The 14,859-nt window shown below is 42.6% G+C and overlaps 3 protein-coding genes across 5 annotated transcripts in view; all 3 read right to left on the minus strand.

Moving 5' to 3' along the window:
* Positions 1–9,477, minus strand: part of LOC120059390 (potassium voltage-gated channel subfamily KQT member 2-like) — a 40,595-nt gene extending 31,118 nt beyond the window's left edge. For all 3 annotated transcript variants that reach the window (XM_039008404.1, XM_039008403.1, XM_039008402.1), the window contains exon 1: positions 9,182–9,477. In XM_039008404.1, coding sequence (XP_038864332.1) covers positions 9,182–9,477 — 296 coding nt within the window. The remainder of the gene's footprint in view (positions 1–9,181) is intronic.
* Positions 1,920–5,855, minus strand: LOC120059391 (E3 ubiquitin-protein ligase TRIM21-like). The gene is made up of 2 exons (XM_039008405.1): positions 5,752–5,855; positions 1,920–4,045 (listed from the first exon to the last, which is right to left on the minus strand). The coding sequence occupies exon 2, from the start codon at positions 4,041–4,043 to the stop codon at positions 2,376–2,378; it is 1,668 nt and encodes a 555-aa protein (XP_038864333.1). The 5' UTR covers positions 4,044–4,045; positions 5,752–5,855; the 3' UTR covers positions 1,920–2,375.
* Positions 9,478–11,696: 2,219 nt separating the features above from the next.
* Positions 11,697–14,859, minus strand: part of LOC120058701 (phosphatidylinositol 3,4,5-trisphosphate-dependent Rac exchanger 1 protein-like) — an 85,516-nt gene continuing 82,353 nt past the window's right edge. Inside the window, exons 37-39 of the mRNA XM_039007446.1 lie at positions 14,576–14,678; positions 13,978–14,045; positions 11,697–13,830 (exon numbers count right to left, since the gene is read on the minus strand). Coding sequence (XP_038863374.1) covers positions 13,788–13,830; positions 13,978–14,045; positions 14,576–14,678 — 214 coding nt within the window. The 3' untranslated portion in view covers positions 11,697–13,787. The remainder of the gene's footprint in view (positions 13,831–13,977; positions 14,046–14,575; positions 14,679–14,859) is intronic.

The raw sequence follows: 14,859 nt of genomic DNA on the forward strand, positions 1-14,859 counted from the left end.
TCATAAAGGCACCTTGGCATCTCTCTGCTTGTTGCCGGATGTTTAGATGTTTTCACGCGAGACAAGAATTGATAAACAAGATGGAAATGGATTTCTTGGAACCTGAAAGAGCTGCACTTTCACTCAGTTGCAGATAAAGAAACATTGATCTGCCCCGCTCAGCAAGCTGTCCAGACCCAGACATGTCTATGAGGACTTTAAGAGTGCAGTTGAAGCAGATTCCCCCAGATTACTTACCAGATGGGGAAGAAAGGGCCCCAAAGCAACATCCAGGCCCTCTGAGACTAAAACTGCCAATTGCAACCAATAGAAGCCAAACTCTGGTATACAATGACAGGGGAAACACAGTAGCAATACACTTTTTTTACTAAAACAATTGTCTGTTATGCAATTTTTTAAAATATATTTAATGTAAGTGCTGCACTTCTGCTACTATTGATTCTTCTGGAGACATATGATGAAGGTTCTGAAGGAGCCCATCTGGCACAAAGTGCAGCTACTATAGTATTGCTAACATACTAAATCTTGTCGTCAGTGTTCCTTAATGAAAATTAAGTTATTTCCTCTAAACAGTCCGTTGATTTGTTGTTGGGGGACCATTTTATGATGAAAAGGATACTAAATATGATTCAGAATTAATTGAATACTAATTGGGTTGGACAAGAGAATAAACCAATGACTTTATATCTGAATGGACAAAGCCATCAAACAAATCTAGCTATGACCAGGCCTGCCATCAGAAGTCTTGGCTTTCCATCTATGCGATTCTGCACATTTGAAGCCAAAGAAGTTGGTTAAGATATCTCAGGTGGGCTACTCCATGAGCTACTCCAGGAAGTGACGTTGCAGGCAAGCTCAGTGCCTTCCCCTCTCACTGAGTATCTCAAGTTTGGAGGCCGAACGGGGTACTGCATTCTGCCATTAGCAACTAAAAACTTGTTCTGCTAATTAAAAAGAATAACTTAAAATAATTGTTTCAAGGACATACATCTGGTGTAATAGAAGCAATTATTGGTACCAAAACTGTCTTCAAATGTATTTATCTTTTTATTTTTGTACACAAAGATTGACCATGAATATTACCTTCTTCCCATTCACTACAATGGGGGATACTGTTTTCTGCAAACTGCCTGCTGTACTGTGGTCGGCCTTGAACTTTGTGGCTTCAATGAGAGGGGGCAGTCCTTCTCCCCTGGAATAAACACTAAATAAGAATACGTGCTGAATGTTTATTTGATAACAGGACATTGATTTGTTGTTCAAACCTTTTCGCTAAATTCCAACATTAAAAGGACTGTGTAATTACAGTTAACATCATTTCAAACATCAATACTCTGCAGGCTGCAGAGCATCTCCAACCAAAGACTTTGTACATTTTGGAAGATTTAAAAGAGTCCAACTCATGCACCTGTGTAAACTGTCATAAAGCACTGTAGCATTTATTTTTTCTATTTTAAGAAAAAGCCCAACAAAACCTTTCACCTCACCCCAAAACATACCCTCCAAATATACAGAACAGTACCTCCTCTCCAGTAGCCCATTGATTATACAAATATGATTGTTACGCATATAAAGGAAAATTAGTTCCGTGGCTATTACCTTGTGATCAGTGTGAAGTGAACCCATGCACAGATACTGTGTGTGACTGTGTGAGAGCAAAGTCTTGCATCTCTCTCATCTGAATATCTGCGGTGATGCTCGTGGCAACGTCATTTCTGAGTCTCACTTTAAGCAAATTAACATCCCCATCATGCTTATGGAAATGCATAAAAATGCTGGGCAGGCCATTATTTTGGCTGCCATGCCTATGCCCCCATCCACAGGGCACGAGTGGTCACTGAATGGTTTGATGAGCATGAAAACAATGTAAATCATATGACATGGCCGTCTCAGTCACCAGATCTCAACACATTTTAACACTTACGGGAGATTCTGGAGCGACGCCTGAGACAGCATTTCCCACCACCATCAACAAAACCCAAAATTATGGAACGGTGTTGCATCCCTCCAGTTGAGTTCCAGGCACTTGTAGAATCTACGCCAAAGTGCATTGAAGCTGTTCTGGCTCGTGGTGCCCAATGCCCTATTAAGACACTATGTTGGCATTTCCTTTATTTTGGCAGTTACTTATATATGCCACAGAGAAAAATAGGCAAAATAATAATGAATTCCTACATGATTGGGGAGGTAAAATATATGTTTTTGTATGAGGGGACTTTGTCCATTCAATCTAAATGAAAAGTAAAAAAAACATTGTCAGTTGCATGCCCGATTAGACACCTAACTTTTTCACTGTGTCATTCCAATACTGTGACCATTTTTGAAAAGCTGTATAGAAGTATCAACAATCACTTGACTGAATCAATTGCTGAAATCTAAGGTGTATCATCGAGAGGTGAAATCTCATACTGATTGACTGACATGATCGGACAAATGATCAATGGGGCAGAGTTTTTATCATCATTATTTATGCCTGTAAAGAGGTATGGGTAGAGTCTCTCAGTGAAGGTGCAGACGGTGAAAGAATAGATATGAGACCCGGCCTCCACATCATAAAAGGAGACCTCCCCCTCCTCATAATCCACAAACACCCCCACCTTCTGAGGCTCCTCTGACAGAGAGAGAGGGATACTGGGCCCAGCGTGAGCCATGTACTCATCCCCATTCATCAGCCCCACAGTCCAGTATCCATTCACAGGACTGAGCCGTACATTCCCCTTCCTGTTGATGGACTCTCTGGCCACTCCCAAAGCCCACCTAGTCTTCCCCTCCACCTGCACCTCAAAGTAAAATCTCCCAGAGGAGAAGCCTTCATTTCCTAGTACACAGGGTACAGGATCAAACCTCTTTGGGTTGTCAAGGAAGAGCTTTTGTCTGTGTCCTAGCTTCACCTGTTTCCCATCCTCAGACAAAATGAGTTTGGGATTTGCCGTATCAGAGTCCAGAGTCACATCCACAGCTGACTGCTGCATTCTCTCCAGCTCGGTCTCAGACAACTTCTCCATCTCTTCATTAAGCGTCTCCTCCAGTTGAGACACAGCTCTCCAAAGGGTCCCGACACACAAACCGCTGTGAACCCTGATCTCAGACCAGTCCTTGGTGCGTGGAAGGGTGCAAAGCGATGGGGAGCTCTGGAGGACGTGGAGGTGGTCCTCTGTGTTTGACAGCTTCTGCAGCTCAGTGAGTCTCCTTTGTAGTTCAGTAATTTCCTGCTCCAGCTCTTTGATGAGCCCTTCGGCATGCCTCTCTGCTGCTTTCTGTTTCACCTCAATCACCTCAATGAACTCAGCCTGGCTTTTCTCAATAGCGCGCACCAGAGTAGTGAAGACATGCACGCTATCTTCTATCTCTCTCTCTGCACCCCTCTTCCTGAGTGCTATTGAGTGTTCCATCTGCTTCACCTTCTGCAGTCTCTCCTTGATCAACCTCTGCACTTTTCCCTTGGTTTCCCACAGCAGACTCTTCCTCACTCCACTCTCTTCCTCTATGGTGACAGCCTTGTGGAACTTGTGGTCTGTCTCAGTGCAGAACTGACACAAACACGTCTGGTCGCTCCTACAGAACAACTCCAAGGGTCGTTGGTGCTTCTCACACACCCTGTCATCCAGGTTCTCCACAGGGTCAATTAGCTTGTGTTTCTTGAAGGAAGCAACTCTCTGATGAGGCTCTAGGTGAGTCTCACAGTAAGAAGCCAGACAAACCAGGCACGACTTCAAGGCCATGAACTTCCTCCCAGTGCAGACATCGCAGGCCACTTCTCCAGGCTTGGCGGGGTGCTGTGTGAGTGTGCTGTCAGCTGGAGCTAGCTTCCGGACATGGGCAGCCATTTCAGAAATAAAAGTATTGACACTGAGATCTGGTCTCCGTTCAAAAGCCTTTTTACACATTGGACACTTGCATAGGCCCTTAGCGTTCCAGTACACTCCGATACAGGCCATGCAGAAGTTGTGTCCACACGGGATGGAGACTGGGTCAGTGAACACATCTAGACAGATAGAGCACTGGAACTGCTCTTCAGACAGGAGACTGTTGGAGGAAGCCATAGCTGAAAGAGGCCAAAAAACATGTTATTATTTTCATGTGTCAATATCAGTCAGTGGAGGCTCCTCAGAGGAAGAAGGGGAGGACCATCCTCCTCAGTGAATTTCATAAAAATAGTGAAGTTATCCTTTTTAAAGAAAACTATAGTAAATATATTCACGTCACAAAATAACTGATTAATCACACTGTTTTGCAATGAAGGTCTACAGTAGCATCAACAGCACTCTGTAGGGGGGCACCATGGTGTAGTCAGAGAACAGCCAGCTCCATCCTCTTCTGTGTACATTGACTTCATTACAAAACCTAGGAGGCTCATGGTTCTCATCCCTTTCCATAGACTTACACAGAAATCATGACAACTTTCGGAGGACGTCCTCCAACCTATCAGAGCTCTTGCAGCATGAACTGACATGTTGTCCACCCAATCAAAGGATCAGAGAATTAATCTAGTACTGAAAGCATAAGCTACAGCTAGCTAGCACTGCAGTGCATAAAATGTGGTGAGTAGTTGACTCAAAGAGAGAGAAAGACAATCGTTGAACAGTTTAGAACAAATACATTTCTTCAAAAATTGAAGGAGAAGCAAGAGAGATTGCAATTTTCTATTTTTTCCCCACTTTCACTTACTTAGCAAGCTAATGCAGCTAGATAGTTTAGCCTACTCAAACACCTGGCTCAAACAGAAGGATGCTATGTTAGGTAGCTGGCAATGACTATCCAACACTGGAACCCTTCCAAGTCAAGGTAAGCTTTTGGTTTTAATAATTTATTGCCACTGAGGCCCGCCAGTGTAACTGCTAAACTGCTTACTGACTGCACACTGTACTGCATGATTGTAACAGGTTTACTAATGCGTTAGTTCTATTAGCTATGTTGACTATGACGTTACTTGAGGTAATATGGTGAGAATAATGTAGGCTATGTGTAGCGGTTAGCGGTTATGATATGAAGGTTTGTCTTGGAAAGGTATTTTTGTTTGTCACAGACAGCTGATGTGTTGTGCATTGAAGTCCACACGCGAAGGGAAAAGGTGAGGAGGAGAGCGCGTAGATGCGAGAAGGAATACAGTGAGCTGTTTATATGTGGCTGTATGTGCTATGAAAGTGAACTGTGTTTACGTGTGATCAGGGTTGTATTCATTCCGCCGATTCGGTTGAAAAACGTTTCTAAAACGGAAGCAAACTGAACGAAACAGGGATGAACAACATGAATTTGTCCAATATAAACTCTGATTTGCAACTGTTGGACCAATAATTACCCCCTAAATCAGCTAGATGCAAGCAAGAATGTGCAAAGCGGTATTGAATGTGTCAATGTATTGACTGGCTGTCACCTCAATTTTATTTTCAACCTGTGTGCATTAACGTTGTAAACTTTCATTCATTCATAGGCTGGGTATAGGGAAAGTTTGAGTATCATGTAGTAGCCCAAACCTACAGTATCAATGTTATATTGAACTGATTGAATGGAATATGAATGACAGTCATCCAATATGTGGTTATAGAAATAAGGCCATGTTCAAAAAACATCCCTCATCTTAAACGGCACCGACCGCTACTGATATCAACCCATGAAGTAACGTCAAACTATACTATTTTAACCATTCTTTGACATATCATGAGAGTCAAACGCAGACAGGATAACAATTAGGGCTGTCATTTCATTAGTGTCTAATCTTGTCCAGGCAAAGCTCTTAATTTTTCTACTCACCTCAGTGTGCAGTATGTTGTTGACTGTTCGTTCTCCTCTTCGGATCGGAAAAAAGGATAACAGTGACTGGGGATTTGGTACAGTTTCGTGGAAACACTCTTAAGTTTCACTTCAGCAAAATGACGTTGTAAGCCCCTCCCTTCGCCATAGTGATGACTAACCTCTGCTCTTAAAGGAATACTGCTTTAAATAAGGTGTATATTTAATTTTACTACACAGATGCCAACTGATAAGGTTTATGTGTTCAAGAGTATTGTATAAACATAATATCATTGTGCCGACATTGTAACTGTAGCTGCTTCTAGGCTAGATTGAACAGACTCAAATGAGATGCTCAAAAGCTACTGCTAATGCTCATGTTCTGTGTTAGAAAAAGTTACCTGCCCATAGAAATACACAAGAGATTTTGGAAGGTACTGTTGAAGTCGGAAGTTTACTTTGGTGCGAAAAGTGCAAATCAATCCCAGAACAACATCACAGGACCTTGTGAAGATGCTGGAGGAAACAGGTACAAAAGTATCTATATCCACAGTAAAACGAGTCCTATATCGACATAACCTGAAAGGCCGCTCAGCAAGGAAGAAGCCACTGCTCCAAAACCGCCATAAAAAAGCCAGACTACGGTTTGCAACTGCACATGGGGACAAAGATAGTACTTTTTGGAGAAATGTCCTCTGATCTGATGAAACAAAAATAGAACTGTTTGGCCATAATGACCATCGTTAGGTTTGGAGGAAGAAGGGGGAGGCTTGCAAAGAACACCATACCAACCATGAAGCACGGGGGTGGCAGCATCATGTTGTGGGGGTGCTTTGCTGCAGGAGGGACTGGTGCACTTCACAAAATAGATGTCATCATGAGGCAGGACAATTATGTGGATATATTGCGGCAACATCTCAAGACATCAGTCAGGAGGTTAAAACTTGGTCGCAAATGGGTCTTCCAAATGGACAATGACCCCAAGCATACTTCCAAAGTTGTGGCAAAATGGCTTAAGGACAACAAAGTCAAGGTATATTGGAGTGGCCATCACAAAGCCCTGACCCCAAACCCATAGAACATTTGTGGGCAGAACTGAAAAAGCGTGTGCGAGCAAGGAGGCCAACAAACCTGACTCAGTCACACCAGCTCTGTCAGGAGGAATGGGCCAAAATACACCCAACTTATTGTGGTAAGCTTGCGGAAGGCTACCTGAAACGTTTGACCCAAGTTAAACAATTGAAAGGCAATGCTACCAAATACTAATTGAGTGTATGTAAACTTCTGACCCACTGGGAATGTGATGACAGAAATAAAAGCTGAAATAAATAATTCTCTCTACTATTATTCTGACATTTCACATTCTTAAAATAAAGTGGTGATCCTTACTGACTGAAGACAGGCAATTTTTACTAGGATTAAATGTCAGGAATTGTGAAAAACTGAGTTTAAATGTATTTGGCTAAGGTGCATGTAAACTTCCGACTTCAACTGTACTTATACAGTTCTTGACATGCAGTGCCCTCGGACTATCCCTTGACTGACACTCTCCTGGTTGAGAAATGGGGCACAGTGTGGAATTTGTTGTTGTTTAAATGGACAAGCCCTCTCTTGTTTTCGCTTTGACTGGCGTTGGAACACTGACAGGATAGAAGAGGAGGTAAGATGTCCTCAGAGAGAGCGCACAAGAGAGAAAGAGGGAGTGAGAGAATACCACTTCCAGGTATTGATCCTTCACACATACAATCCAAATAAGACCATAGACCGAGCCTAACATTTCTGGATTGTACATCAAGACCAGCATGCAGCTGGCTAGCCGACACAAATATGAGCAAAGTTTTGCTTCAGCTCCTGGAAGAAGAAGATGGAAAACAAGACAAAGTGCCATATCTGCATTTTGAGATGTGATCGAAAAACCTTGCAGGAGGGCAAGATTCGACTGAAGTCAGCACATGCCAGTTTTATAAATCAGCTGGCCTGAACATAAAACAAGACTAAATAGATTAAATGAGGTGGATGGTATAAATGATGCATCACGGCAAGCACACAAATGGGATAGAAGCAGAGCTGTAGTTGTTTTACTAGCTCCCATTTTGAGAGGGTGGATACCGTGTATACATTCACAGGTGCCTTGATACCATCTTGCTAGGAGGTCCACTGCATTTTCACTATGGGCTTCCACAGCAGTCATGTGATTAGAATTCAACAGCCTATTTAACCTGCCATTGTGGCGTGTGTGGGTTGCCTTTGATACAAGCATGATGTGCTAACAACATAGATCCTGTCTAAAAGAGAATTTGATTGGAGGCATTGGTAACATATCACATGCCTATAGGCTACATCCTTATCATATAAGATGACAGCTTACTACATGGAAGTAAGGCATTGTCTAGGTTAGATGATCCTCTACGAGTCTACTACCCACTAGCAGCTAGTTTCAATGATGACCCCCAAAAGCTACCCAGGGTCAAATGAGGGCTGAGCTTCAAGTAGCTGTTACAGTATCCCATTATTAATGGTTGACGACAACCCCAACAGGCAAGACTCAGTTAGGCCTAAGTGTATTTTAACTCGAGGCAAATTTTGGGGTATTCAATTTCTGAGATTTGTACACAGATTTCCTGGCTTTGTTCCAATTTCAGCACGTAGGCCTACTACACAACTAAGCTGGCTCTTCATAAAATAGGTCTACAAACAAATTAACCAGTTACGGTGCAGAGCAACTTCATGCCATCACAATCGCTCATTAGGCCTGTACAATGTATCAGATTTTAACTAGAGCCTCAGCAGTGAAGTCCCAGGGTGCTGGACGCCGTCATAACTACACTGATCAATTTGAATGACTCAGAGACAATGACTTGCTTGCTTGCGCGTTAGTCTAATACATTTGGCAATATACTTTTTTGGTTGATACGGTTGTCATGCATATTTCCTGATACAGTGCCGCTTAGTATCGAAAAGCGTGTGTGTATGTGTTGGCCCGTCGGACTATACAGGCCATGCATGACTGCAACGTCAATTAGTTAAAGTATCGACGCCGCACGGGAGCTGTCCACCAGGCAAAGGTGCTGAAAGAGAAAAGGAGCGCCAATGGGGGGGGGGGGGGGTTACTAAAGGTTTGGCACAAAGTTGGCAAATAGGCCTGCTATGCATGTGAATGATTGCATGGACGTTATGCAGGGGGTGGGTTAGCCTACATATTGTTTCCCTATGCAGATAAGGGCTGTGGTAGTGGTGATTCACACTAGTCTACTCCTGCTCAACCCTTTTTTATCTGCAGAAAACGCATCACTGAAGAACAATGGCTACAAGTCCAACTTCACACCCCAAATAGCTACGCATGATATGTCTTACCCCAACCTATGACACTACATTCGGGGCCACATAATATTAAACATGCTTGTCTAGCCTCTATGCTGAGTTCCTTATCCGAGTGGCTTGGTATACTTACACATAAGCGTGGTAAATAAACGCCCATCCCCGCGGTCTTTCAAGTGCATTATATAGAAAATTCTGTAGTTTCCTATAGCTGGGGTTTTTCTTCGGCGTTCTCCCACCTCTTATGGCACTGGACCTCCGTCTGCATAGGATACTGGTCCGCTTTGTGCTTTCCGAGCCCGCAATCAGCTGCGCCCCGTCCCTGCTAGATTCGGGAGCCCCGGGGTCCAATCCGACAAAGCCGACTTTGTGCTTCTTCTCTCCGGCTTGAGTTGGGTAAACCCCGCCGTTAACATTTTTCTGCACCATTCTAAAGTCGAGGTGACTCAAACCGGGAGTTTTCAATCTCGTTGCGGGGTAGCATCACTGGTTAGTGTTGTGTGTGCTCGTAAATGCAGTCGTTGTCCCTCTGGAATAGCAATTGCAATGTCCATGCGATTGCGAATCTGCAATGTGTAGCCTATACTGTATAGGCTTCTCTCTCAGCTCCTTCCGGCCGTCTGACAAGCCTGAGCAGGGGGAAATGCGCTTTAAATATTTAACAATCTATACACGTAGGCCTAAGCTAAATTATTTAAATATATATATATACTGAACAAAAATATAAACGCAACATGTAAAGTGTTGGCCCCATGTTTCATCAGCTGAAATAAAACATCCTCAATTTTCCATACACACAAAAAGCTTATTGCTCTCAAATTTTGTGCAGAGATTTGTTTACATCCCTGTTAGTGAGCATTTCTCATTTGCCAAGATAATCCATCCACTTGACAGATGTGGCATATCAAAAAGCTGATTAAACAGCATAATCATTACACAGGTGCACCTTGAGACATCTGTGGCATTGTGTTGTGTGCACATTTGAACTGAAAATCTTTTATTTTCCCCAGCACGAGGTGTACCTGTGTAATGATCATGCTGTTTAAATCAGGACTGGCCACCCCTCAGAGCCTGGTTCCTCTCGAGATTTCTTCTTGGGTTACTGACTTTCTAGGGAGTTTTTTCTAGCCACCTTCTACATCTGCATTGCTTGCTGTTTGGTGTTTTAGGCTGGGTTTCTGTATAGCACTGTGACTTCGGCCGACGTAAAAAGGTCTTTATAAATACATTTGATTGATCAGCTTATTGACATGCCACACAATAAAAGGCCACTCTAAAATGTGTAGTTTAGTCACACAACACAATGCCACAGATGTCTCAAGTTTTGAGGGCGTATTGCAGGAATGCTGAGTGCAGGAATGTCCACCAGAGCTGTTGCTAGAGAATTTAATGTTTATTTCTCTACCACAAGCTGCCTCCAACGTTGGTTTAGAGAATTTGGCATTACGTCTAACCTGCCTCACAATCGCAGACCTCGTGCAACCACGCCAGCCCAGGACCTCCACATCTGGCATTCTTCACCTGCGGGATCGTCTGAAACCAGCAACCCGGACAGCTGATGTAACTGATGAGTATTTCTGTCTGTAATAAAGCAATTTTGAGTGGAAAAACTGGCAAATGGATGGTTTAGGACGACCTTAGAACTTCTAGTCTAAGTTGTAAACAAGATTCCTGTACGCAAGTACACAGGCCTCGATGGATTGTTAAGAAATTCTAAAATGATTCATTCCAATATCCCTCTTTGCCATCACTCAAGTATTGCTCCTCAGTCAACACTCCCTTCAGGTTATGACAGGGGAGAGCATAGCCTCAGGCTTTCATTATATCTTGCACACAGGTAATGCAGTCTTCCTTAGTCAAGATAATGGAAACAAACATAATCATACTGTATGTTGCTTCCCTATCATGTTCACAGTTGGGATTGAGCGTAAAGGATACATGCTACAGCAATAAGGCTCCCTCCCTGAATCTCTTATTAAGTTAAGTCTTGGAGGGCCCCTGTATGGAAGACTGGAAGCCCTCTAGAGACAGGCCTAATGGTAGAAGTGGTGATAGGGGCAGTTGGACAGAGAGAAATTAAGACTTCCCTCAGATAGAAAATGGCTGTGTAAAATCAATGTACAAAGCAACCCAACATGGGATCCGTGTTTCCATTTCACATCATTCAAGAGGGCTGACATGATTGATCCAAAACAGAATCTTACACATATGCAAGAGTAAAGATGTGATGGTGTCTCTCTCTGTGTGTACGTGTCTATATTTCCATATCATCATCATAATCACCAGAGTGAGACCACATACTAGGAATTAGAACACACTCAACCACAACCACCATGGTGCACCCACTACAAAACCACCACCTACGCCTGGCCTGTAAGCCAATAATAGACCTTCACTCACACAACTGGTTTAAATTCAATAAGTGATGGACTCCATGATTATGGAGCCTGAAGGTGTTCTTGGGAGGGTCCCCTAAGAAAAAAAGTCAGCTTAACAGAAAAGTGGATCACAATTTGGGGTAACACTTATTTTTACAGTCATATCAATGTATCAATGTATCAAGATATCAATGTATTTACCTGGAATTAAGAAACTGTGTGGGTACCTCAATACTTCTTAGAATTCAACAATGTTTTGTGAATAGCATTTTATTTTACTAGCTTGTTAAAGTTCAATTTACAATGGTACTTTTAGATAGAAATATTCAAAAACATATTTGTACAATTATTTTCAGGCAACATAAAATTGCAAATAAAGTATGTACAGCGATGAGAAATTAAAACAAGTAAATGTTACATTTCTATCAATAGGTGAACTGGTAAGAGTGGAACAATTTATCACTTAATGACAGCTATGCCAACACCAGAGGCTGTAAAGAGAATTTAAACCTGGGTGTGTTCGGAAAACATAAAAAAATAAATGTTTTGCAACAGAAAACAAAAGTAAGCGTTTTCGAATTGGACAAGTCCAGGAAGTCCCTTCCTGTTTTTGTTTTTTTCAACATTGGGTGCCACATTTTTTACACATTTTGTGCCTAATGAACATGACCCTCCTCAATTGGGACCTGACAAGAGCTTCAAAATAAATAACAAGGGCTGAGCAACTAGTCAGAGTGCAGCATCTCGACACAGATACAAACCAAGCTAAAACGAAAGTGGAGCCATTTTAACATTCAACAACGTCGTCAGTGTGGATATATACGCGACACCAAAATCCGTCCCTGTCCAAATGTACAATATGAATACCCCAAATAGTTCAAACGTTTTACATACTATATTATGTCCATAAAAATAATCACATTTAAATTATAGCATTAACTCTGCTGCCAATGGCATAGATATAGACCATACTCTATTTTCTCTGACACAGACATTGGTTACAGTAAGTATGTACAAGAAATATAACATCTTCAATAAAATAATGCTACTGTTTATCAAGAGTTAACTTCACTGATCCCTTTGTTGTCATCATCCTCGGGACGGTTTACAGTACTTTGTGCTAACACTTCAGAGTAATTGGATGAATCCTTGTGCTCATTTAAATATCGAAACATTAAAATCAAATCGCAAAGAGGTCTTGTGAGTTGGCTGGGTCAACAGGAGACAATCTCCCACTATTAATATTACTGAATATATATTAATACTTTAAAAGGCTTAAAAAATTCCAACCTGTTGACTCGGGATGCAGATTGGAAAACACAAAAAACTCTGAGATTAGATAAAGTTAGCTTGTTTCCCCGACTCAGATTAAAACTCCCCTTCCTATTCATTTTTAACAAAACTCCCTGCATTTTAACACTTGTCAACAGATCAAACTCCCGAGGAAATGACAAAGACAAAATAAAAAAAAATAGATAAGGAGTTCTTTAAAAAAAAACATGGCATGCCATTGCTCCATTAAATACTGCATGATGCGTAGGCTGGAATGCTTTCAATTCTTGAATACCTGATATTATTGAGTAATACAATAAATCACTATGCTTCATAGTGCAGTAATACAGTACTCACACTAGCCTACAGTAATTGCACATTCGCCGCATGCAAGGGGGGCTAAGGCAAAGGGCAGCCCATACCATCCATCTTTCCATCCATCCCTATCATTTCACCCTTCTCTCCTCCTTGATGCAGTGCCTCCTGTTCCTAGCTGCAATACCAGACACGCTGTCTGACGGAGATACCACACACTGGCGTTGCAGTCCAAGGCAAAGTGAATAAAGAAGAAGAATGTCTGCTACAAGCGGTTTTTGCGTTAATCCAGTTAATAATAGCCCGGTGTGAGCATTGTCGAGGTGGCGGACATATTTTTGTTAGATCATGTCTTGTCTGATGTCACCATCCCCACACTCCTCTCTAGGTTCCCAACAATGGGTTACCAGGTCAGTGACGGGTTGCCAGGTCAGTAACAGCAGTCTCATGTCACAGAGGGGTTCGTTTGGGGGGGGAGGGGGGGGGGAGGGGGGTGCTATACAGGACACCACGGACCCTGTGGGATCCAGACTCTTGATGTTTCTGTGCTGGAATGTTCCATTCGGGGACATGGTTGGGGGGGTACCACACAAGGGTTTGGCCTTCTGTCTATGACTCTTGGATGGGAGAACAGAGCAGAGAGCTCCCTGTTCTCCCTCCTCCCCCATTCTACCTTACCCATTCATCCATGATCTCTAGTCACCGAGGGTTCAGTATATTGCTAATACAAAATAAATTGCTCTACTAGGAATAAAAACACAGCACCCCTTTCTTTTATAGATCTCCGTCTTGGGGTGGTAGACACAACTTGAAGAGCCTGTGGGAAAGGAGGAAAAATAGGAAATTAAGATCTGAACTTAGCGTAGCCTGCTTCCAGACCTGTTTGTGCTGTCGAATCCTACAGCACAAACAGATCTGGAACCAGGTTAGTACTTTCAAACTACTTTGTAACTATTGTCTGTACCTTGGGGCTGCGGGTGGCATCTGGTCCATCACTTTGAGGTTTTTAGCCGAGATCTCTACCCTGGTGCCCTGTCAGAGAAGAGAGAGAAGAGAGAGAGACAATGTTTACATATTTAGACTGAGGACAAGTGCCCACGTAGTTCTAGCTACTGTACCCAAATCTTCTATCTGCTCAGACAGTGTACCAGAAGTTGTATTCCTACTTAATGTCTTCAGGTTAAGAGCGACCCACACTTATTGGCGAAAAACGACTACGTGTAAACTAAATGTACCTGTTCCACTGCATCGTATGAAGTGAATGTTTTAGAATGAACCAAGGTTAAAAGTGAAGTCTTGTTTGCCACTTCGGTACTGCTTGGTATGTTCAGTTTCCATTAAAGATTAGCAAGGGGATAGAGAGAGATCTGGGTTGTAAATATTATGCACCAAACGGAAGAAAACGGACTGAAACACGGAGGGACTACCTGAATTTGTCCTATAAAGAAACATTCGGTTTCCATTGCAAAATGTTTTGTTTTACGGTGTGCCCTAATGAACACGACCCAGGTCCGAGATCTGTTGGTAAGGATGTAAAGCGATGAAGGGTGTGTTTAGGGCACCTGTTTCCGCATGATGTCCATGGTCTGCATGATGCAGCGGGGCATGAGGCTGTGGTTCCGCGCCAGGATCATGGCCTGCTCCAGGGTCACGCTCAGGGTGCACCTACTCAACACAAAAGGTCAGAGGTTAGGAGGTCGGTGTTTTAACTATGTGTCATGAGAGTACAGTGTTATGTAAAGGCTGCTGTGTGGAAGCTAATAGGAGAAGGGGTTGAAAATACACCGTTTTGAAGTGGGTAAGGCATATGTTGCATAATGCATGTTTAAGCAATACATCTGACACA

Source organism: Salvelinus namaycush, chromosome 14 (assembly GCF_016432855.1).
Source record: "Salvelinus namaycush isolate Seneca chromosome 14, SaNama_1.0, whole genome shotgun sequence".
Taxonomy (NCBI): domain Eukaryota; kingdom Metazoa; phylum Chordata; class Actinopteri; order Salmoniformes; family Salmonidae; genus Salvelinus; species Salvelinus namaycush.